Source organism: Podarcis vaucheri (assembly GCF_965113315.1).
Source record: "Podarcis vaucheri genome assembly, chromosome: 7".
NCBI lineage: Eukaryota > Metazoa > Chordata > Lepidosauria > Squamata > Lacertidae > Podarcis > Podarcis vaucheri.
Genome location: NC_138765.1, coordinates 29,909,291 through 29,934,591, shown reverse-complemented (window position 1 = coordinate 29,934,591; position 25,301 = coordinate 29,909,291). Strand labels below are relative to the sequence as shown.

At 44.0% G+C, this 25,301-nt stretch overlaps 1 protein-coding gene across 4 annotated transcripts; it reads right to left on the bottom strand.

Moving 5' to 3' along the window:
- Positions 1 to 339: 339 nt before the first annotated feature.
- On the bottom strand, positions 340 to 23,757 carry STMN1 (stathmin 1; the record flags this gene model as incomplete). 4 transcript variants are annotated; one of them, XM_082232197.1, is made up of 6 exons in its annotated part: positions 340 to 800; positions 1,480 to 1,671; positions 2,094 to 2,266; positions 3,116 to 3,180; positions 10,494 to 10,696; positions 23,607 to 23,757. In XM_082232197.1, the coding sequence occupies 4 exons, from the start codon at positions 3,126 to 3,128 to the stop codon at positions 729 to 731; spliced, it is 450 nt and encodes a 149-aa protein (XP_082088323.1). In that variant the 3' UTR covers positions 340 to 728. The 4 variants fall into 4 exon arrangements, with proteins under 4 accessions (XP_082088323.1, XP_082088322.1, XP_082088324.1 ...); XM_082232196.1 differs by lacking the exons at positions 10,494 to 10,696; positions 23,607 to 23,757 and adding an exon at positions 5,533 to 5,648; XM_082232198.1 differs by lacking the exons at positions 10,494 to 10,696; positions 23,607 to 23,757 and adding an exon at positions 4,330 to 4,448.
- Positions 23,758 to 25,301: the final 1,544 nt, after the last annotated feature.

Genomic DNA, 25,301 nt, shown 5'->3' with positions numbered 1-25,301 from the left:
CTTAAAAACAAGCAAATGCTTTAGAAGTCAGATCACAGTCACGTTAACAAGAAGTTATTTGTTACAAAGTGCAAGCCTATCCAGGGAGGGAGATGGTTCTTAATTGTTTAACAAACCACCAGCTGACAACTGCTGAGGTGCAAGACAAAGCTCTTATTGTGAAACTGGGACAACAGGCAACAACTAAGGAAGCTAAGCTGGCTAATGTGAAACATCACTAGCCATTGGATATATTGCTTGCAAGCATTTTTTGTTCTTTATTGCATCAAAATGTTCTAGCCATAGCTATGCCCAAGTTGCATATTTAGTCATGCTAGTCTCAGAAACAGTCACCTGTGATAACAGCACTGTGCAGCTTTTATTAAGTCACTTGGTTACAGTAATATGTTTAAAACCGACAGATTCTGAAGTGTAACAGATTCAGCATGAGCATTACACTACATATTTCTTTCACAAATATGTCAGAGCTGAATACAGCACTAGCCATCAATCCAGGAACAAATGCACTGGAATAGAAGAAATGCAACAAGATAGCTACACTGGAAAGACAACATTTTAGAAAAAGAGTGAACATGAAAAGGGCTCCCCTCTAGCTCCCCAAAGCATGTGTAAAGTTGGATCTAACTATACAGCTCTACATCAGTTTTCTAGAAACTTAACAAAAACACTGGCCAATACAGTCTTTGGATATTTAGACAAAGGGGAGAAAGTCAGTTTCCAGGATGAAGTCAGTCGCTTTCGTTGTCACCAGATTCTTTCCCCCCTTCTTTGTTCTTCCGTACTTCTTCAATATGCTTGTCCTGGTAAAGCAAGAGTTAAGATAGTGAGATAGAATCTGGTTCTTCAGGGGTTTTACTGCTACCAAAACTGTTTTGTTTCTATAAACACAATGCAAAGTCTGGACTAAAATAAAACTTACAATTTGCAGTTTCTGCGAAGCATATCCTGGGGTTTTACATAGTGATGCACTCAAGCAGATTGGCACCCTATAATTTAATGACTTGAGAAGCATGGTTTCACCCCAACAGGTTAACATTTAAGCTTCATGCAGCCAAAAAAAATCCACCCATCCAGTTTTTAAGTACCTCCAGCTCTGTGCAGTTCTCATTTATCAAAAGCATTCTTTAAACTCTACCACTAAATACCTATTCAACACAGTATTTAACACAGGGACAAAACAAAGAACTAACTGCAGCTATTTTGTTTTAGTCAAATGTTAGGGAAGTGGTTATCAGTAGAAACCTGTATGTATTAACTGTCTATTTGTTGACTTGGTCTTACCTTATTGCTACTTAGGAAGTCCTGTGATTCCAATAGTTCATTCCCTCCAAAATTAAATAATTATGTACAAATTCTGAGCAGTTAGGTGTTAATTTTTATTTTTTAAACCAAGGTCTACTGTTCCTAGTTTGTAAATGTCACTGGTGGTCCAAGTTCATATTCCATTATTTTATAGAGAATCTTAAATACCAGACTTACTTTCTCTCTCAAGCGCTCCAGTTTAGCAGCCATTTGTGCTTCTCTGTTCTCTTTGATAGCTTCCATTTTGTGGGTCAACTTTTCCTCTGCCATTTTGCTGAAGTTGTTATTTTCTTCAATTGCCTTCTGCAGCACCTCTTTCTCGTGCTCTCGTTTTTCAGCTAGCTGCTTCAACACTTCAGCTTCATGGGACTAGAATATAGATCCATTCCATGTTTAGTTGAGAGTGGTCTGTATGCAATTACAGTTGTTGGGCTGTGTTAAGTATCATCTGAGTCATTGATAGTGGCCTCAGTCTACTAGCAGCTAAGCTAGTTCCAAATCAGGGCAGACATGGAATAGACAAGTGTGTCTCCCCTATTTGTCTTGGAATCTCTTTCTCCACTTCCAGTATACTTAAATTCAAACAGAATTGCAGCAATTCTATTTGAACTATTAATCTTTATCTAATCCTCAATTTATTATAACTATTAAGGTGCTGTAACATCCAGTTTGAGGCATTTTTCATGGGCTACGGCATTCCTAATGGTAAATTCTATAAACTGGCTACCATTTCAAGTATACACTTGTGCACAATGTAGTGTAGTATTTAGAACTAGAAAAATAATGTTTACCTTGCGCCTTTCTTCTGCTGCTTCTAGCTTCCTTTGAATTTCTTCCAGTGAGAGATCTTTTTTCTTTGGAGGAGAGAGGGGAAACTCTGGAACAGCTTCTTTTGAAGGAGGGCCAAGTATCAATTCAAATGCCTGTCCAGAAGCACGTTTTTCTAGTTCTTTCACCTGAATGTCTAGAAGAGACATTGTAAGTAATAGTATCCTTGAGCCACATCATGCTAACACACACTTTTGCTTAAAAGTGCCCTCAAGCTCAAGAAAGCAAATCAAATTTCAAGTCTGCATTTGCAGTACAAACTTTATAACCTGTTTGACTAGTTAATTGAGGCTCCCACTTCCCTCCGCATCGTTAAGTAAGTGTTGTTTGAGGTCCCTGGGGGCCTATAATGGAATACAAAGTACCTCCACAAAGGCACAATCCCTGTTTCCTTGAAAACAACAAATCCAGTTTAAAAGTGCCTTATGTTTTAATACAGGCATTTGCTAAATATTCACACTAAAGATCTGTACAGTTATCCTATCATCAATATTTGGGCACCTACAGCAAAGTTTCACACATAGTCAAACTACAATAAAAACACCATTTGAGGACAGTTATAGACATTTTAATAGTTGTCACAGGATGTAGGTATGAACCTTAGTTATATCACACCTGACAAGAACACTATCATTCAAGCCTAGACGTCATCTGTGCTTTTCAGTATGTGTAATATAGCTGTAACATTGGCAGGTTAATGCTGATGCGATTGAAAAAAAAATAATGCATTTTAATATACATTTCACTGATGTTTAAGTATTAAGTAACTTAGAATGCTTTTAATTTATTAAAAATGTCTCTTGAGACATCATTACGTATATCTGGATAGCTTAGTTGGTAGAGCATGGTGCTGATAATGGTAAGGTTGCAGGTTTGACCCCTGTATGGGATAGCTGTATATTCCTTCATTGCAGGGGGTTGGACTAGATGATCCTCAGGGTCCCATGATTCTAACACAAGTATTAGTAGATAAAGTAGCACTTACCAGAAGAAGCCATGGCTGAAGTAGATTCCAAAATAATTTGCTGCAGGAACTCCAATAGGTGAGCACTAAGAAGATGGAAACAGATAGATAGTATCATTACATAAGTGTTAGGACTTGAACTTCTCTATTCAGTGTTTTCCTTCTACCAGTTTCTAGTCCTTATTTAGGTTTGGATGACATGCAAAATAACACATCTGGAAAAAAGAAACCAATCTGTTATACATAGTAAATATCTAGAATGATATACTCTGAATTAAGTTATGTCCTCAGATCAGCCCCACCCCCAACACTAAGGATCCATCACTGTTAACTCATATTATTCAAAACTGTATTAAAAGAAATTAATCAAGATGCTACAACACAATTTTGGTGCTTTACTGGAGTGAAGCAGACCAGTCTTACACTGCATTACCGAAATACACAATAAAGCAGGGGCTGGTCCTGTGTCTCAAGCTAGGTGAATATGGTTTTCGAACTACATGTGTCCATTTCAAACATCCTGTTATTTATGTCTGCGATTAACAATTCTGTGCCCCAAGCTCTTAAGTAGATAGTGGGCAACCAGAAGTGCAAGTATTTTGTAAGAAGGTACACCAGATTTTCCTACCAGCTAGTCAAATGAAGGCACCTAAGGCTAGATAGATTGCTAGAGTGCAGGCTGCTTGGGCACCAAGTAGTTTGATAACAGCACCTGAGAATTTTATTGCCTCCCCCTCCTCCAGCTATATCCAAGGGTACCTAAAAGTAAGACACTATGGTTTGAAATTTATTTCCAGCAACGAATACTAATCCACTGGGCAGATGTGCTCCATATGTCCCTTCAACGTTGATTAAAAGCAATCAAAGCCTTACATATATGCTACTAGATTCACTAAAACCCTGCCTCAGGAGCCTCAGAAGGATGACATATTTCCTTTTTATCTGCTAGCCTAGGATTGGTATGCGCCATGCCATTGTTCTTGCTACCCTCGAGACACAAAGGGTAGCTCCCTATAATCGAGATCTAGAACCGTTTGTGCTAAACCCAGTATTAACAAAGCAAGGCGGCATACATTAAATAAATCCGAGACTTGCCCTAACCTCTTCTCTTCCGCCCCTGACCTCTTAAGATAATATCTAATTAAATGTAGCACAATGGCACCCATATGTATGTTTGTATTTCCAGGCAAACAAAGCTCTTTTGCGGGGAGGAGGAGAAGAAATAAAACACGCACAATAGCAAAAAGCTGGGGTTCTTAAGGGGCACCTCTTCTGCGGTCAGGCTGAAAAACCAAAGGCTAGAAACAACGCCCAAGATCTGAAAGCAGGGGTGGGTGGTTTCGAAAAAAGCCCTCACTGGCTTTCTACTACATACTATGGGGCGGGACCAGGAGAAAATACTCACAGCCAATAAGGATCAGAGATAATGCAAGATAGTGAGAAGGGGGAAAAGATGGGGGAGGGGGGGAGAGAAAATGAAGAGCGGCGCCTGCCTCGAAGCCCCGCCCACCCCACGCGCCATTCTAGAACCGCACCGAATTCAAACAGCCCGAGAGCGCGCGCGCGCTTCCACCCTCAGCAAAAAAATTAAAAAAAAAATTGAGGGGAGGGAGGGAAGAATCTGAGCTATAACGGTAACATCCGGGCACCTGCTGCTCGCGCGTTCCTCCACCCTCCCGTCTTCGGCGCGCCAAAACAATCCCGAGCGAGACGGCGTCACACACAAAAAAACCCGCCTCAGCCGCGAGCGCGCGGGCCGCTTTCCTCTCCGTCTATTTGGGCTCGGGGCTTCTTTTCGCTTTCCTCCCGCTGCACGCGGGGTCTCTTCTCTTTCCCGCCCTCTCCCACCTTTTTCCTAAGTCACATTTTTAGCCCCTCACGCCGCTTGAGGAACGCGCCTGCCGCCCCCTCCCTTTAATCCCCGTCGGCGGGCGCGACAAGGTGGCGGCGGTGGTGGCAGCTTCGACAGCAACAGCGGCGCCGCCCCTTTTCCTCCAACAATAGACGGCCTACTCCTGTCAAGAAGAAAACCAGAGGACGGGGAAATGGGAGCGGGCGCCGCCAGTCTGTTCAGGAACTGGGGTGGGGGCGCGAGCGAACAATAGCCTCCCCGAGGGGAGCACGCGCCCCTTCTGCCTTCCTCACTCGCGGTCCTTTGTCCCCCGCTCCTACCCGCTAGTCACCACCGAGCCACCCACTCGCTTAAAAAGCAGCAGCAGCCCACTCAGGTGACAAAGCAACGGAGCCGTCTGAGACAAAAGCGGATTTTTCAGAGACCCCGCCCGAGAAACCCCCTTGGCCCCTCTTCCCCGACAACGCACTCCGCTGCAGCCCCACCAAACGAAGCCCCATTTGCCCCTCGCAGTGAAGGACCGACCGTTCGTTATCGCCGTTCGCGGCCCCGCCTCGGATTCAAACCAGCTTCTTAGGCAACCCACCTGCTCCTGTCACTGCGGCGGCTACACACAGACTCAGCTCCTAACCGCCCAGCGCTCCCCACAAAAGCGGCAAACAAAGGCACGTGACCTGCATCGGCCACGCCCCCTATTGGCTGAGAAAGGCGGCACGTGCCGCGCAGCGGGGAGGGGGAGAAAACGAGGGGAGCGTTCTCTTTCTCTCTAGCCCCTTCTATTGTGATGGCATGATGGGAAATGTAGTGCAGGGGAGTGTCTCTGGGTGCAATAAAAGTTTTTTAGGGTTTTTTTTTTTAAGACGGGTGGATGGAGGCAATATATGGGAAATTGGCAGGCTCTTGGTTTCCTTCTCCAACTTCCGTGCAATCTTTGTGGGCGTCGCGGTCCATTCCTTGCCTGGGGCAACAGAAGAGTGTCCCTTTGTTCTCATTCTCCCTCCTGTCTCCGCTGCTTACATGTCAATCATTTGACCTTAGAATAGACAAAAACGCCCTCCCTCCGCAAAAAAACCGAGATCTAATCACACTCCCTTCTACTCAAAAAGGCCTTGCAGCCCCTGCATGTGGCCCTTTAACTCTCAAGCAAGCTTCACTGAGCTCAATGTAGCTTACTCTCTAATAAGATGTTTATGTAAGCTTCAACTTTCAACTCATGCCTGAACATGCTTACCTGAATTCACTGGGTCTTGCACCACCATAAGACTGCAAGTGTGTAGTGTTACGATTATAGTCCTAAGAACAAACTTAGTTGGTCTCTAAGGTGGTACTGGACAATTTTTTAATTTATTTTGACTGCGTCAGACCAACAATCACACCAGTCTTTAATTGAGCAGTTCCACCTCCTTTAGATGAAGTTATTTGGTACCTCACTTGATGATCAAGAGCTCATCTCAGTAGAATCTGGCCATATAACAGAATATAGGATGTCAAAATCTGCTAAAAGGAAACTGAGAAGGAAGCTTTAAAATGTGGGTGAGGAACTTGTGGCCCTTCAGATTTTGAACTTCAACCACTGTCAACTTCAGCTAGCATAACAAATGGCCAGGGATGGTGGAACCCTGAGCCCAATGGCAACACCTGGAAGGCCACAGGTCACCTACACAGGTTTAAACAAAATGAAACCTCAATATATACATGGCATTATTGTTAGGGATTTTTTAAACACAAACATTAAAAGTACTTGCATTTCACATGTCTAACTCAAATGTAAAACTGGCATTGGCTCGACATTGTAACTTGCAAGGTATGTATGTACACCATGGGATTAAGGCAGTGTAACTGTGAACAACAGCCAAAGGTCCTGTGCCATCTTAAAGATTATTATGGTATAAACTCTGGGGGGTTTTCTGGGAAACTAAAACCTAGTTGCAAAAAGCTTGTGCCACAATACAGTGGTACCTCAGGTTACACTTCAGGTTACAGACTCTGCTAACCCAGAAATAGTGCTTCAGGTTAAGAACTTTGCTTCAGGATGAGAACAGAAATTGTGGTCTGGCGGCGCAGCAGCAGCAGGAGGCCCCATTAGCTAAAGTGGTGCTTCAGGTTAAGAACAGTTTCAGGTTAAGTACGGACCTCCGGAACGAATTAAGTACTTAACCCAAGGTACCACTGTACTGTAGATGTGTTAGTCTTTAAGATGACCCAGTACAGTACTCTAAGATGCCTGCATTCTGGTTAAATTGTTCCTACATCCCTTCTCTGGAACTGCAGTTCTGTGCAATATATAGCACATCTACCCTACATCTTTAAATTAAACCCATTTGGAAATTGTTTTAATTCACTGGTGGAAACCTAGCCATACACTATAGTTAGAAAAATAAACATGTGCACACAGCTCAACCTAGTGTAAGGAAACAAACCACAGAGTGGTTGATTTAGTGTTAACATATGAACCAGCACTCATGGGTTCTTTTAATCACATAATCACATACAAACGATGAGCAATCAAGGGGGGGGGATCACAAGTGCTGGTTTGCATGTAACATTAAACCAGCTGTGCCATGGTTTGCTTCTCTAGAAAGAGAGCAGCAAAGCAGAGTGCCCTTGAGCTGCACACACTGGCTAATTTCCCTAACCATGGTTCACAGCCAACATTATGTTTCAATGATGTCACTTTCACATCTTTTGAACAAAGAAGTCGGATACACATTAGCTCAGGAAGACTGCAGAGCCAATTCTAGCCCACTTCACGGAACTACAGTCCCCAGGATTCCTTACGAGAAATGGCAGTGAAACAGACTTGAAGCTGATTTAAGTTTGTCACACAGCCAAGCCCCAGAATCTACATTTAGTTTGGAAATAGCCATTTTCTGCTTTTTTAAAACCTACGAACAACATTCTGACCATTTTCCTGATTGACACTAAAGCAGCTTCTCCGGTGCTGTTTGTGTGCATGGGTTAACTGTATTCCCTGGAGAACCTCTGCCTCATTATTTTCCAGCAGGTGTCCTCGACATATTTGGAGGTCTGCAACAATAGGAAGTGAGTCTGTTAGTCACACCCTGGAGGCTCTTTGCATATCGGCAGTTCCTCCATTTAGTACATTCTCTGATAGAAGTTCATAAATTACGGCTAATTCAGAGGAGCATTGTTAGAGTTCATTTACTAATGTTTGTAAAATGCTGGCAGATGCTTTAGTGGAAGCTGCTATAAAAATACTAATTATAAACTGAAAACCACTCACGTGTGTTACCATAAATTGTATGCTGTAACTTTAACGAGGATGAAATATACAAATTAGACATCAAATAATAAAATGCAACTGCTATATCAAAAAATGTACAGTCCTCAACACATATGTTAATCTTTTAACTGATTTATTTTTATTTTTTTCTGGCAGAAACGAGAGAGAGACCATGATACATCCAGAAATAAGGCATGTTTAAATCACATTGATTTCAGTGGGGGAAAGTTCCCATTAAACTCACTGTGGCTCTAACTTCTAGGTGTGCACAGGATCAGCATATTTACTCCTTGCCTTACCTCCAAGGAGCTTCAAGATATACATGGTACTGCCCCTTCCACTTTTTATCTTCAAAGCAGCCCCATGAGGTAGATTAAGCTAAGAGACAGCCACTGACCCAAGGTTACCCAGTTAGTTTCATGGGGGTGGGGATTGGAATCCTGGTGTCTCAGGCAGAGCGGTCAATTTTTCCCTTTTATTACAAGGAATCCTATTTGGAATAAGGTAATTTCCCTTTAAAAAAGGGAAATGTTGACAGCTATGGTCTCAGGTTGTAGTTTAACACTACATGGTACCTATATCAAGGCCTGTGCAGAGCTCTTCTTAGGCCTGTGACAAGAATCTTGTTAGAATAAAGTTATAAACTCAAACGAGTTTATAACTGGTCCCATGTCCCATTTTTAAACATAGCACTGGGTACTTGGGATTAATTCTGTTCACATGTAAATTTCCACATTCACATGTTCTCATGTAAATTGCCACATACCTAAACAGCAAATCTATGCAGGTTACTCAGAAGTAAGTCCAACTATGCTCAGTGGAACTTGTCCCAAGTAAGTGTTGCAAAGGATGCAGCCCTAATTCCCTGCCCCTTTTCAAGAGTTCAACATAGAAACCATTCCAAACGTCTCCTCTTTCTTCTCTGATTAGTTTTGTAGCCACAGGTGTGTGCGCCTTATCCCTGTTTATTGGTAGAATTAAAAGCATGCTGGCAGTATCTTATCCAATTGCTTACTAAGGCCACATTATTATTAATAATATTTATTAAATTTGTATATTACAGGCAGTTTACAACATAAAAATACAAAATGAAAACACAAAATACTGAATAAAATAAAAACAGAAGCAAAACAAACCAATAACACCCCCTTCCACATAGAATGTTAATCAGCCTAACACCTGGTTGAAGAGAAATGTTTTCACCTGACACCTAAAGGTATGTACTGAAGGTGCTGGGAGAGCCTCCTTGGGGAGAGCATTTCACAAATGGGGAGCCACTGACTCTGTTAGGTGGTGATGATTCCTCAACCCATTAAATCCCATTTTGAGACCATTTCTGGCTATTGGCTTGCCTCTGTCCCATCCCTAATGTCATAACTACCTGAAATAAATTCAATTCATCTCAGTATTGTAGGGGTTTGCTTTCTGCTGGGGTGACAACTTTGCAGGAAAAAATCCTACTAGTATGCCACTATGCCTTAAGCAGCAGCATCATAAACAAGAATTCACAGGTGAAAACTTTGCAGGACAGAGATAAGCTGAAACACTGGTTAATGCCTGTAGGGTTAAAGGGCTTTTAAATACATAGTTAAAGGTTGGTTTACAAATCTGACAACCTTATGGCTTCCAATTGTCTCAAAACGATAGTCTCTCTCTCTCTCTCCCCCATCTCCCAGGCTTGACAAAATGATCAGAGACAAAGCACTAGTTGCTGAACACTCCCTTTAGAGCACTCGGGACAAATGCCCCATTTATTCAGTAGGTGGCTGGGCTGGATCCACAATTCACATAAGCCAAATGCTTGAACTGAAGCCCATTTAGTGCTGTCTGGGCTGTGGAATGGTAGGAGGACCGTAGATAAAGCATATACATAAATGATCTGTATGGATTTTTATTGTTAAGTGATTCTGCCTTTTTCTCCATCTGTCCCCATCTCAAATACTGAATATCTACCTACCTAAACACATGAGTGTGCACACTCAGGCACAGCACTCTCGAAGGTTTGGTTTCCTACTGGTAATGGATGGGTTTTTATGACCCTTTCATTTAAATCACAGTAGAAATCAATAGACATGTCAAGGACAAATGACCACGGACTAACTGCACCAGTGATGATAAAACCAAGCCCTTATTTTCTGAGCTCTTGCCTTACATTACCCAGGAACTGAGCTACATCAATAGGACCCTGATGTGTTACGTATCTCTACTTTTAAAAAGCACAATGATTTCTGCACATGAATTTCTAGATTAGAGTGGGTTAATATTGTGACAAGCAACAATAGATCCTTCAAAACACACATTACCTTAAAGCTGGGTTGTTTTTTCTCCTCCCAATCGGATGTCTGTTTCCATGGAAACAAGCATCCGGCAGCCAAACATGGGTAGATTTTTCAGACTGAATAATCAGCAGTAGATGTTTTTTTCAAGCAGATGTTTACAACCCGAAAGACTCCGCGGTATTTTTGATGTGGTTCAGCTTCTTGACCCCTTGATGAAGATTTCTATGCTAGAAATAACCATAATTAATTAAGTTCTGTGGTGTTTAACGTGCTGTGTTTGCAGTACAAACCCTCCCTAGTTCTACATGTTGTTCGTCATTCTAAACCAGCCTTCACCAACTGGGGCTGATGGGAGTTGAAGTCCAAAATATGGGGGAGCACCAGGTTGGAAATGGGTGTTCTAAACATTCTGCTAAAGCAGGAATGGGAAATCTGGGGCCCCCGAGATGTTGTTGGACTAAAACGCTTAACTTTAACCACTGATTGTGCCAGTTGAGGCTCATGGGAGTGGAATCCAACAACATCTGCAGGGCTACACATTTCCCAACTCTCATCTATGAAAACAGCCGAGAGATTTTTAAAAAGAACTTATAGGATTAAAAAGTTTTCAGCACCAGTCAAAAAACACAGAGAGGGAGCTTACAGGATCTCTGAGAACTGAGCTCCATAAGTGCAGGGGCACCATTGACATCACCCTATCATTTGATACCTTTTAAATCAGCTTTTGCCAACCTGGTGCAACTGCCATCAACCCTTAGGCCCCTTGACTGCAACAACATCTGTAGGACCACAGGTTCTCTATCTCTGGCCTATTGCTTGTCAGTTATTCCAGGGCCTTGACATTCATTGGCCAGAATGATGGAAGGTGGAAATAAGTTGTTTTTTTTTTAGAAAGCTACTGGGCAGAATAGCCTGCACAATGTCCCTAAGAGCAACATGAGGCAAACAGTCTAGAGACTTACTTTTCCCGATTGCAAATTATAGGAAGCGAACTAGAATAACCTTGCAGGTCCAGACCTTTACTGTTCCCCAGTGGCACAGGCTACAGCCCTGTATCATACCTCTATTTTAGGTATGGGTGAATCAGTCTACAGTAGTACCTCGGGTTAAGTACTTAATTCGTTCCGGAGGTCCATACTTAACCTGAAACTGTTCTTAACCTGAAGCACTACTTTAGCTAATGGGGCCTCCTGCTGCATCCTGAAGCAAAGTTCTTAACCTGAAGCACTATTTCTGGGTTAGCGGAGTCCGTAACCTGAAGCGTATGTAACCCGAGGTACCACTGTAGTTCAGTTTCTCATCTGTCCAATCTTAAGTTCAGTTGTTCATATTTCCACATCAGTTTGCTCTTTAAATAAAATTCTGGTGAAAATTCATCAACTTTTTAGTGCAGGTTTTTCTGAATATACATGTTTGAGTACAATTTTGCTAAATATGCACATTTTGAAAGCAATTTTCCCTATAATAATGCATTTTGTATGTTATTTTCACTAATATGTGCATTTTAATGCATACTTTACCCCAGTTTATGTACTTTTAAAGACATCAGTTGGCTAGAGAAAAACATGGCAAAATTTGGAGAAGTATGAATTTTGAAGAATGATTGTCTTTCAGTTCTCATATTTTGGAAACTGCAAATTAGGTAGATTTGCCTTTAAATGTGAACTGAATCACATTCCTCCCCCATACCTACCGTCTACCCCAACTCAACAGATGTTGAATAAAATATAGATTTAGATTTCTTTCTTTTGACCCATCTGGGAAAATTATAAAGTTTGGAGGCATCAAGAAGACCCTCACAACTTCTAGTGACAGTTTAACTATCTCTCTCTCTCTCTCTCTCTCTCTATATATATATATATATATATATTCAGATAGTCTAGAATTAAAATTGCATTATTATTAATTGTGATGTTGATGAACAAGACAGGAGGGGGTGCAAATAACCAAAATACCCCTTCAACTGCATTGTCCAATAGCAAGTGAGATAATTATGCAGCTCACAGTGAAGCAGAACACAGAAGGGCTTTTATTTTTGATCAAGGTAAAAATATCTATAGAGAACAAAATTAATCTGTGAGTGAGAGGAGGGTGTGCATGTGTGAGAGACAGAGAAAATGTGCAAAGCTGTTTAAGCATCCAAGCTGCATTTTTCCTACCAGCAGCAAACCTGTGTCTAGTCTTTTTGATATTGCAAGCTACATATTCAAATAGATTTAATATTAGATTTGCCAAGTCAGGACCATCCTAGACCCTGAGATTTCAGAGCCCAAACCTGAGACCTAAGGGTGGCCCCTGGTGAGGACACAGGGGCAGGTCCTGGATATAGAGGTTGTTGTTGTTATATTTTCTATACCATCCTTCATCGAAAGAGCACAGGGTGGTTTACAATATAAAAAAACCAAAATGCATACCATAGTAACAAACAAAAACAATAACTCCCCCCCCCCATACAGTTTCAAAGCAATAGCTGGCATCAGGTCCGTACAGATGTGAGAGCAGCCGGGTACACATACCCCAGGCCTCAGAGGGCTAAGCTGGCTAGGGGTGGTGCTTAAGGACCTGCCGAACTTACGCTCTCTTGCCAACAACAAGACTCCCACCCTGGGCCTCAGACAAGCTCTGCACTAGCCTGGCAGGCAGCTCTCCTGCTAGCAAAACAGTGGGCGAAGGCAACAGGCCAACAGCTGTGGCAGGTGGCCTGAGGCCAAAGCATTGATCTGCCGCACCACCTGCTCTGCCACCTGAAGCAAGGGGCTCCCTTTGTTACAGTTATCCAACCCGTACCCTCTTTGCGGGGCTGACACAGGAATAGCAGAGATAGCTGCCCCGACACATCGAGTTGGGCCTAAAAACTGAGACTTAGTGATTGTGCAGATTGTAAAAAATGGTTGAACCTTCACTTTGGCACTTTGAACTAGTTCTAATCCGCCACCACCAGTGTTGTGTTTACATGTGATGTGTATGTGTTTGATAGAGAGCGAGGTGCGCATTGTTTAATTATGACAAGATGTGGGGACGGCCACCAACTCGGCTTTAAAAGGGGATTAGTCAGCTTTGTGGAGTATAAGACTATCAGCGGCCTCTAGGCATGATAGTTCATATGCTATCTTTGAATGCCAGTCACTTGGAAGCAGCAGCCAGATGCTCTCACATCCTGCTTGGGGGATTCCCATAGGCACTTGCTTGGCTACTGGGCTAGATGGGCCTCTGGCCTGATCCAGCAGGGGTCTTTGTATGCTGATAATTACTGAAAACCCTGGGAGAGAGGCGGTGCATGTCCCACACAGGACGAAAAATACAAACAGGAAAGGTTCATAAAATAGTTGGGCCTTGCTGCAAGAGATGGAAGGGCATTAATTCTCACTACACCCCTTCCCCTACCCCTTCTAAAAGGGCTTTGGGGCAGTGTCTTTGCTTGAGTGGTATTGATGGGGACTGCTCAGCTACAAAAAAGTGGATTAAATCTGTGAAGGATGTCACAGCAGCACAGTATGGGCATGAAGTGGGAAAGCTGCAGGGCTGGCGTTAGGGGCAGCATAACCTAGAAACAGCCAAGGCTCCTTCCCCATCAGAAGACATACTGCTGACCTGCAGCCTTGCTGTTTTCCCGTCTCCTTTGCTGCCACTTCCTGCTCACCTCACCTGCCCTAAGTCAGTGTTTCCCAACCTTTTTTGGGCAAAGGCGCACTTGTTTCATGAAAAAAATCTCGAGGCACACCACCATGCCAGATGGGGAAAGGTCACTTTTTACTTATGTAAAAAAAAATAAAAAAAATAGTAACAGCATAGAAGGTAATGGTTAGGCTAGCATCCCTCTTCCAAATATGCTAGGTTTTTATTTGCAGGGACTGTTCTACATGGGAAGGGGAAAGGAAAGTTAATAGAAGGAAAGGCGGGTGGGAGAGAAAGAGAAAGAAAGAGGGAAGGAAGGGGGGGAAGAGAAGTGGAAAGGAGGGAGACCGAGGTGAGGGAGAAGCGTCTGGAGAGTTGCTCCGAAGTTTGGGGGGCCGTGGGGGTGGGCGCGCGTCCCAGGAGGCGGAGGCCAGCCCGGGCTGGGAGCCGCGCTGCGGCCCGGGGGCGGAAGGCGGACCGCGCCTCCTAGGATGTGGAAAGGGGACGGCGGCGCAGGAGGAGGAGACCCGCACGGCTAGGGCAGCGCGCAGGGGGAGGGGAGCGGGCCGGAGGCGGGCGAGGGGGGCCGCGATCCCGCGCGTCGCGAACATGGCCTCCTTCCCCGCAGGCCCCGCCGAGCCCCCCGGCTGGGGAGGGCGGCGCACCCCTGCCGCCGGAGGAGAGCAGAGGCAGGAGGAGGAGGACGAAGGCGCTGCCGAGGAGGCGCGCCAACTTCTGCCAACTTCGGCGCCCGGCCCGTCGCCGCAGGCTCCTCCCGGCCGAGAGCCAGAGGAGGAGGATCGGATTTGGCGACGGCTGCTGCGTCCTCTCCAAGCGCGGGGCTGGCCTCCGCCACGCCCGATCCTCCGCGCTCGCCGCGTTTCTCGGCGGAGCAGGTCTCGTGCGTGTGCGAGGCGCTGCTGCAGGCGGGCGACCCTGGCCGGCTGGGCCGCTTCCTGGGCTCGCTGCCGCCCGACGCCGAGGCGCCGTGCCTGGAGGCGCAGGCAGGCGAGAGCCTGGCCAAGGCGCGCGCGCTGCTGGCCTTCCAGTGCGGCGACTTCACCGAGCTCTACCGCCTGGTGCAGAGCCGGCGATGGGATGTGGGAGGGAGCTCGCTTGCCCGTTACAGCCCCGTGACATCAGCGCCATGCAGGCAGCCAGGCAGGCAGACGGCGAGAGCCCCGCACTGGGCGGCCTCTCCTCGCTGCCGCCGCCCCGCCTCTTGCCGCCCGACTCACCCGCCTCCCTCCCACGGCACACCAGGCAACGTCTCGCGGCACACTAGTGTGCCGCGGAACACCGGTTGGGAAACACTGCCCTAAGTAAATGAGCAGTGACAGGAGTGAGAAGGATCAGCAGACTCTGCTTGCCTCCCCCACCGTCCTGGGCCCACAGAAAGAGGGCAAGTAGTGGAGGAGGAGCCTATTCAGGGAGGGGGACACAAATGGTATCCTTCTCAAGGTTATCCCCCACCCCAATCTGGAACCAGCACTGGTAGCTGGTGTCCTTATGATCAGCAATGTGGCAGGAATGGTCTTTGGACCAATAATGTTTGTATAACTGCTTTGCAGTCAGTACTCCTAACTGGAACAACCTTGTTAGCTGGAGAAAGACGCTGCCTTCCCCCAGAACAACATATACATGGTTTAAGCACCAGGGAAATGCCTGATTCATGAACTGGAAGCATCTTATTAATGGAATATTCCTGGATCTTACGCAACAAATGAGTAACAACTATGCAATCGACTGAATGTCTGGGAAGTAGGTGTTTAAAGTGGCAAGAAGAAATGCACATCCCAGTCTCCAACAACCTCCACTTTGTGACATGCTTTTGCTAAACACACATTGATGCAGAGTCATTGTAACGTAGTAGTTAAGGGTGTCAGACTAGCACCTGGGACACCAGGGTTCATATCCTCAGTCTGCCATCACGCTCACTGGGTGACTTTGACCCATCTCAGCCTAATCTACTTCACAGGGTTGTTCCTTGGAGGAAAGGCAGGATAGAAATGTAGTAAATACATCAACAGTATTTGAATAGTAAGAACAGGGGTGGGAAACAGCCCACAATTGTTAAATCAGGGATGGGAAACAAAAGACTGTTCAGGCCTCACTGTCTGGCCCCCAGGACACCCAAAGAGCCACAACTCCTCCCCAGGCCTCCCCCTAGGCCAATATGGAGTAAAATGCAAATATCCAGACATATTATTTCTTATATTTTTTATTCAAAGTCATTAGAAACACAGGTCCTCAAGGTGTTGCGGCTTACACCTCTTCCTTAGAGGTATCTCGGCATTCTTGACCAAACTTTGCTACTTGTGCATTGCCAAAGAAGAGGAAATAAATCACCAAAGGAAGACACAGATTTGCATAAGTTATTTTCACCAATATATTCACTTTTATGAAAGCTTTCCTCTAATATAAAACCTTTGTTGTAAACAGTTTAGTTGGAGAACAGTATCACAAAATTAAGAGAAGTGCTTATTTCAGAGGATGGTGTGTTTAGGTTCTCACATTGTCTTGGGAAGTGTGAATTATGTAAGTTCACCTTTAAATGAGAACTGAATTGAATTTCTTCCCCAACCTTAGCTTAGAGGGGTGGGAGGGGCTGGAAGAGCTGAATGAACTATTGGCTTGAATTCGCATAAGGCAATTTTGTATGTTTGTAAGAGCTTTGTGCTCTTAAGGGTCTGTCTTAGATCCCCCTGATCTAAGTTCCTGTTTCCCCATGCCAAATTGAATTAATCTGTATAAAAGCCAGCCCTCTATCCACATACAGCATATATTCACTTCTGTGCTTTGTCGCAGCAATGGCTGAAGGAAAAAATGCAGCTTGTAGGGCAGCTGTTCAGGGACATATCAGTCCCTTAAGAAGAAGATTTATGTAATCACAGAACCTTCCCAGATTCATAGAGGACCACCTCCTGCTTCTGCCATATATGGTGTGCTTATGTAAACCCCAACATTTGCTTGACTGTTATGTTCAGGATGCCTATATTAAAGATGGATAGCTGCTTCTCCCCCCAGTCTTCAGATCACCTCTGCCTTCGCCTCCATGTATCACTGCCTCCATGGAGTCCCATGAAATTTCTAGGCCAAGTGTAGAAAACAACTGTTTTGGGTCCCAAAATAACCAATCTGCTCATTGTACATCAGGCTTCTGCTCTCTAATAACCAAACAGCTGCTGTGAGGAGGGGGATTTCTCTCCCCCTCAGCCTGCATCATAGCTGACATGAAATGCACTAATTGGATTTCAAAAGTGTCAGGAACAGCTCCCTCACCTTGGATCTAGAGCAAAGACAATGTGATTCTTGACAACCCGCAGCATAGCGATGCAATGCAGAAGAACCATAAAATATTCAACACATACAGAAAAAAGAGAGAGTGTGTTCCAATCAGATATTTGCTTTTGCTCTTTGAAACTGAAATTGAATGAACTAAAAGCATTGGGTGAGGAACTAATTATTCCCCAGTCTCTAATTAGTCTTTGGGATTCAACAAAGTAGGCTCAGGCATAACAGAAGCAGCAATATCCTTTGTATTATTAACACCAGCTTGCGATGAGATGGTTAAACGTACACCTATGATACAAGAAACCAGGGCCTCAGTGGGAGGAGTTCTTACATGGAATCCCTCTTAGGTGCCTTGTCCTTTGTAAGCAAGATCATTTCCAGTATTGATCGGTGGTGGTGGGAATTAGCTACCGATCCTGCTGCTTTGATTAAAACGAGAAACCATAAACTGCTTGGCTTCTGATTAGCAAAGCAGTTGTTTGGGAGGTCAAAACCCTGCAAACAGACCACAGCATCCATCTCTTACTATGAGTAAGCCATTCACTGCATGGCAGAAAAATATACTGCTAACAAGAGCCATTGAGTGAAAGGTAATGGGGCAACAAAGAAAAATAAGAAGTATAAAATGAGCTGGATCTTGCAGACAAAAAGTCACTCTGTAAACTCAGGCTTGTATTCAGTGAAGTTCTACTCGGAGCAGGCCTACTGCATTTAATAGATTCAAATTAGCATTGCCCATTAACGTCAGTGGGTCTACTGTGAGTAGGAATAACACTGGACACAACATTCAGTTCTAAGATATAAAATGTATGCTATATAAGTCTTTTTTAAGTGCCGCAGTTATCAGGCTATACACATAAGATTTTGGGATAGAATCAACAACGGGTGCTCCCTATTTTTTAAAACATAAAAATTGCTGTTACAGTGGTACCTCAGGTTAAGTACTTAATTCGTTCCGGAGGTCCATACTTAACCTGAAACTGTTCTTAACCTGAAGCACCACTTTAGCTAATGGGGCCTCCTGCTGCTGCTGCGCTGCCGGAGCCCGATTTCTGTTCTCATCCAGAAGCAAAGTTCTTAACCTGAAGCACTATTTCTGGGTTAGCGGAGTCTGTAACCTGAAGCATATGTAACCTGAAGCGTATGTAACCTGAGGTATCACTGTACTGCAATCTGTCCCTAAAAGAAGTTCTTGGTGGCTTGAAGCAGAGGTGGATTTAGGGGAGCGCAACTGGTTCAGGCAAACTAGGTGCAGAGCCTCAGGGACACTGCAGTGGGCACTGTAACTATGATTTCAAATGGAGCACAAGGGGGGCGTCGGATTCTGGTGTTGCCTAGGGTGCCACTTAAATTTGAGCCTCAAAATCCACCATTGCTTAAAAATGCTTCCTTAATGGTTCTTGGTACCCAGTTGCTACTGGCTAGCTGCTGGACATCCCTATCAGACAGGATATGAACTAAGGGTATATTCACATTAGCAATTTGAAACTGTGAGGTGGTTTGCCTTCTGCTGTATTTTTGACATCGCTTTCTCCTGATGCTGTTCACACCAGAGTGGGGATGTCCTCACCAGAGGATTTCTTTCCCTGTGCTGAACCCCAATTCAATTATGTTTTCATCTGCACATGTGCTGTCATCTGTGCATGTGCAAAAGCTGCCTGAACTATTCTCACCGCAATGGAGCCATGACTTTGATTTTTGAATCACATGGAAGTTTTTAAAAAGATATATATATATTTAAAGAGTGCATCACAGAGGAATATTTCTCTTAAAGCCACTAGATTCAGATGGGTTGTGGTTAATGACGTGTGATTGTGGTTAACCTCGATTAAAAAAACAGTGGTGGGAGCATGCTGGAGCTGCAGTAAACAATAATTAGAACATACTCTTAAGACTAGCCGCTCTGTGTAGGTACGTCAAGAAAGCTGGGAGTTGGCATGTAGCCAGAGAAAGAAAGGAGAGTTTGCGTTATGCAGTTGGCTTTGTGGCTTCCAGGGTGTGCCATTTCCTTTTGGAGAAATCTACAAAGCATCAAGATGGCTTCATCTGTACTCTCCTATGCTCAATTTGCATAATGCAAATAAGGAAATGTTGTGGGGGAGGAAAACACCCTGTAAATCTCCAATACTTTCTTACAGGGAAATTGTACTTGGAAATATCTTACCACAGAAGAAAATAGAAAACTTCAGCTGTATGTTACAGCCTGTGGTGTTGAAGGTTAGTGGGCTAAAATAAAAGCCCCTTTTCTTTTTTTATCTCAACATGATGTTCTCTATTAACCCTACACAGCTTACCTCCTGGCAGAGTTAGGGTTGCAGCGAAATTGGGGTCACCAGCTGTTAGTGGCACAATTTAGCGTGCTCATTACATTAGTGATCTAAGCTTTATATGTTTTGGGTCTGCTGTATCTCTGGGATCACCTCTTCCAGTTTTTAAGATCTCAATGGGAGGCTCAGTTATGTGAAGACTTCACAGAGAAAGAAAGAGAAAAAGGGAGACAGAACGGTCTCTCCCTTTCACTTCTGAGGGCAGGGGACAAAACTCACCAACAATGGCCCTTTAAAACAAGGATGGGGGACCGGATTTGGCCACTGGGTCAGTTCCTTATCTCTCTCAGTTTCCTGTGGGCCAGGTCTGATGTCACAATGATGTCATGTGACCTGTTTTTGCCAGGTCGGTCGATTGTCAGATCTTGCATTGTGCTGTGCAAGTCAGTAACATCTTAACTGCCCTGCAGCTGACATCATGTAAGAACATAAGAATTTGTATTATACTGAGTTAGATCATTGGTCCATATAGCTCAGTATTGGCTGCACTATTCTTCAACTTTGGGTCCCCAGATATTGTTGAATACAACTCCCATATTCCCCAGCCCATGGCAGGGATGATGGGAATTGTAGCCCAACATCATCTGGGGATCCAAGCTTATAGAACAACAGTGTTTCACTGAGAATTTCTCCTAATATAGACTTTTCCATGCAATTTCCCCTGATGCACACTTTTTTCAAAGCAATTGCCCGATATGTTGCTTTTATGTATTTTCCACAAATTTATGAATTATGTACACTTTACCTCAATATATGTATTTTTATATACATTACTTTGTTGAACTACACTGCAAAATTTGGACAAGAGTGAATTTCAAAGGATGGCTGTGTTTCAGTTGCTTATTGTTTCGGGAAGGGCAAAATAGGTAGGTTCACCTTTAAATGGGACCAAAATCAAATTTATCCACCATCCCTAACAGAGGTAAGTCTGTGGGTGGAGACTAAAATTCTCCTATGAATGCCTTCTCATTGCAGTGTTAGAAAGCTCTGCTGACAAAGCTCCTCCAACAATGCTCCCGCAGTAGTAGCAGCTGAAAAAATATCATGTTGAGTGCAGATCAGGGCAGGCCTTGGAGCTTTCAAACAAGGGAGACAAGCTGTGCTAGCCTTGGATCTGGTGCCATTATATTCCCAATAACTGAAATCTATTAAGGTAGGTGTGGGTGTAAAGTAGAATATAAGTATTTTAAATAAATATAAAGGCATCAAGGCTCGTATTCACATACTGTAGTTGAAAGCATTAGAACAAGCACAGTATCATCTGTATTAAAAATGTATCCATATACAAAAAGGAGAAATGTCATATCTATAATTTCTTTTTCAGCAGCTACAAATCTTCATGCTACAGATTTGTCCTTTTTTGCAGCATCAAATACACTGTCCAGAAATTTCAGTTATTTTCAAGGGGACTGCATAGCACTAAGTGAATTCAAGGCCTTCATTTTAACAAAAAGCAGATTGCTTTCTTCCCTACATAGTGCTTCCAAACAGTTTTTTATTTTTGGAGCCTGTTAAACACACTCAACTGTCTCTTCCCCAGCTCTTTTCTGTATAGATAACCTCTTCTAAGAGTCACACATTTACAGCTCCAATAACGATTTTTATTCTTTTAAACTACTCTCTCCACCGATTAAAAGCTGCTTCAGAATGTGCTGGTGTTGCAGTCTCCACAATAAATCCATTTCTGTATAGCCATCATTTCCACCCTATCTTCTTTTATCTCCATCTCACATCGCATGGGAAGAAGATATGCAGGGGCACTTCTGGCCTGTGCCAGTAAGGAGGGCTTTTAGCATCTCTGTTGGAGGCATCGTCTAATCTAATGCATCATTATAACAAACACAGCTGGGGAACGCTAATACTTGCATATTGTGCACCACACAGTACTTTGTTCTTCTTGTTTTGTGTTGCATCCCACAGACAAAATAGCACTGAAATATTGTTAGCGGCCAGGTGAGTTAGCTTCGAGACTCACCTCTTGAATTCACATTGATCGCTCCTCACACACATGTGCTTTTCTGCAGTTGCAGGCATTGACACATGTGAAGAGTCCCTAGGTGGAACTCCCACTGACCGGAGTCTGGGCTTTCCCCAGCCTGCATTGAAGCCTACCCTGGGGCTTCCCACCTCACATGTGCCCCTGGATGAGGGCACATGCCCCAGTGGAGAGCTGCTCACTCACCCAGGACCCACTGGTGCACGCCCTCATGCTATGTGGCCAAGGAGAGGCGACGGAGGAAGGGCTGCACTTGGTGTCTTAGTCTGCTCTCTGCCACCTTCCTCCTAGGCCTCCTGCAGCTGCAGCTTTGGTGTTGCTGGGACACCGCCAAGCCTGTCAAGGAGTGCCAGCCACTGGTCCCACCGGGAGCTCGCCAAGCTGAGAGGACAAACGCAGAGACTGACGAGCAGGCAACCTTCATGAGGAGCGGCCACTGCAAGGGTGCAGCAAAGTCTGCCTGTTGCCTCCCATACGGCACCCACAAGGAGGTTGTGGGGGGGAATCCTTTCCTTGCCCTGGGCACTGCCAATGCATGTTACGCCACTGCTGCTGCCCATCAGTATAGACAGTAATGGATAGGTCAATGGTCTGAGTCAGTATAAGGCAGCTTCCTCTGTTCCTATGATGCCTTGGTCCAGGCATGGCCAAACTTGGCCCTCTGGATGTTTTGGGACTACAACTCCCATCATCCCTAGCTAACAGGACCAGTGGTCAGGGATCATGGGAACTGTAGTCCCAAAACATCCAGAGGGCCAAGTTTGGCCATGCCTGCCTTAGTCCATAGGTGAAGTCTTTAACATGTGCATATGTAGGTTGAACTAACAGTGATAATGGCTCAACCGGATTTGTGGTGGTGGTCTTACATCTTCCGACTGTGGCAACCAAATAAGATGATTTTTTTTTTAGATGAGCCAATAAAATGTAGTAAGTGGATTCCCAAGTCTTAGCTAGAAATGTCTGATGTGGTAGCATAAAGGCAACATGGGGGAAGTATGGATGAGTGAAAGCAGAATAGTTAGATCTTTAATACAGGTACTCTAATATATTTACAGTTATTTAATAGTTAACATTAGAAACGGCAAACCAGGTAGCATTCCATCTGTTTCTAATTAGTAACAGAAGAATTGGTTATTGTTAAAAGGAAGAAATCAAACGCAATGATACCAAATGAGTAATACCTAGTGCAGTACTTTGTGGGAAAGTAGGAGATATTACTGAATCACTGGAATTCATATTGTTATAAAATCTTTTTCATATTATTATTATTATTAAAAATTATCCCAAGGTCCCAGAGCAGGTTACAACATTAAAAACACGGGTTTTGGTTTTTTGCTATCCCTTAAGTATTCCTTTATTTTTTGTGGTTTTTTTTGTGTTATCTGTAAACAGCAGTGTTTTAAAAACGGACCCATACTCATCTGGGTCTTTTCATTGCTCAAGCAGCTGTCACAGACGCTATACATCCTGAAAGTGTGATCGCATATATAGGGTTGCCATATTTTGAAGAGCAAAACAAGAGGACACATTTGCCGGCACCTGGGGTGGGGAGGAGGTGCGGGAGCAGGCACATTCTACAATGTACCTTCAAAATATAAAAAAACAAGGACCTGCTCCTTTCCTGCATCATGTAAAACTCACACAATATATATATGTTTTGCACTTGGTCATCTAGTACTGTGTATGCAAAATAAAAAGTAGCCCACTCACACACACCCCCAGACATTTTGGAAAATTCAAAAAACCTACCCGGACAGAAATTTTACTCCTGAGAAAGAGGACATGTCCTGGAAAAAAGAGGACGATGGCAACCCCCTGTTATAACATCATGAGCACAAATAATAATGAACACTCAATAAAAAGGACGTTTGGAGGAGCCCAGTACGAAGGGGTTTGTTGTCTTACCAGAATATGAAACAGCTGGCCACAATAGGGTACACGTTAGTCCTTTTGGCTTACACATTCAGCAGGAGGAAACTGATACCTGGCACTGTCCGTTTGGGGCCATCCCATGCCATCTGATCTGCTGGGCACAGCCTTCCGCCACCATCTTCCAGCCTCCTCCCCTGCATCTGCTGTCTGTCTCTATGGCAACAGGGGCAAAGGCCTCATCCACTGGGCTCTGCAGCTAGGCCTCAGCCTCCAACTTGCACAACGTTTTCCTCTCAGATCAGCTTTTGCTAGTCTCTTATCAGCAGATGGCCAGAAGCAGAGCAGGTCACTTTATGGAGTGCCTAGTCTAATTTCCATTTTTTAATAATAATAAAAAAGCAAAGGGGAGGGAGATTAAAATGAAGGTACTTCCTTTTCCTCTCTGCCTATAATTTGACAGTGCTGGTCGAATCCATGTGCTGACCCAACTGAAGTCGCGGTCGGCCAGGAATTGAAATGCTGGCCTCTTCATCCTGGCCCAGTCACCTTGTTTTGCTCAAAGATACAGTCCGGGAAGCACAATGGAGCTGTTCAAAATGTTTACTGAACAGGAATGGGGATTTTTCAAGGGGCTGAGCTGTATTGCTGCCAGGAAGTAGAAAGGAATCACTTCCAGCGGAAACTAATTGCAGGATTGTTCCAGGACGTTTTGCTGCCAGGAAGAGAAGGACAATAAAGCAGCTCCCTCCCATTTACTCATCAAAAGTTGGACAGGCTAGTAGTGCTTGAATGTTAAGACAGCACTCCACTAGCTTAGGTGGTGCGTGGCCGCTCATATGACTTATTTGTTTTATTTATAGTGCCCTACAAATTTCTGCCACTTTCTTCCAGTACCTTCAAACAATTCGCCAACGGTCCCTGCCTCCCACCACCTGCCCCTGAGGCAGATGCCTCATTCTGCCTAATGGTAGGGCCAGCCCTTACTAGCTGTGAAATAATCTGGGAGACTGAGGGTCGCTCTCGAAGCAGCACTGAGTCACATGTTCTGTTAGCACAAGGATGTTACCTTGTGCAATGGAACTGTCTCCCCTCTTCTCTCATCACATGTGCCCCTAAAGCTGTTATGGGGGATAGGGCACAATGTGCATTAGAGTTTGAATTCCACGGAATTTAAATTATAATACATCATATAATAAATAAAAGAAGCAATAAAAATACAATTAAAAACCATGCAGCATCAAGCACAGGGCATTACAATTGCTACAGTAGGCAGAAAAACCATGAAGTGATCTGCCAAGAATATCAGCAATTTTTATGTGTTCCACGGGGGAGAAAGTTTGGGAACCACTGAACTTGAGGAAGGTACCAAATTTTCCCAGCAACTTTATTTTTTAGTTTGAAGACTGGGAAAATGCAATTTGCCTGTGCCACATGTTTCTGGGGATCCGAAACCCCAGGTTGTACAACTCTGTACAGAACATCATTTTTAATTGCTGTGTTGCTTTAATGGATTTGTGTTATTGTCTCTTAATTATGGATGTTTATGTTTTAATGTTTTCATGGGATTGTTTTATTGTTTATTTTAATTATGGATGTTTTAATGTTTGTGTAATTTTCTTTTATGCTTTGTAAACCAATTGGAAGTCTATTTTGGCATTGGTATGAAAAGTAGTAGTAACGGAAGTAATAATAATAGTAATAATTCCCTGTGCGAACAATTATCTGCAA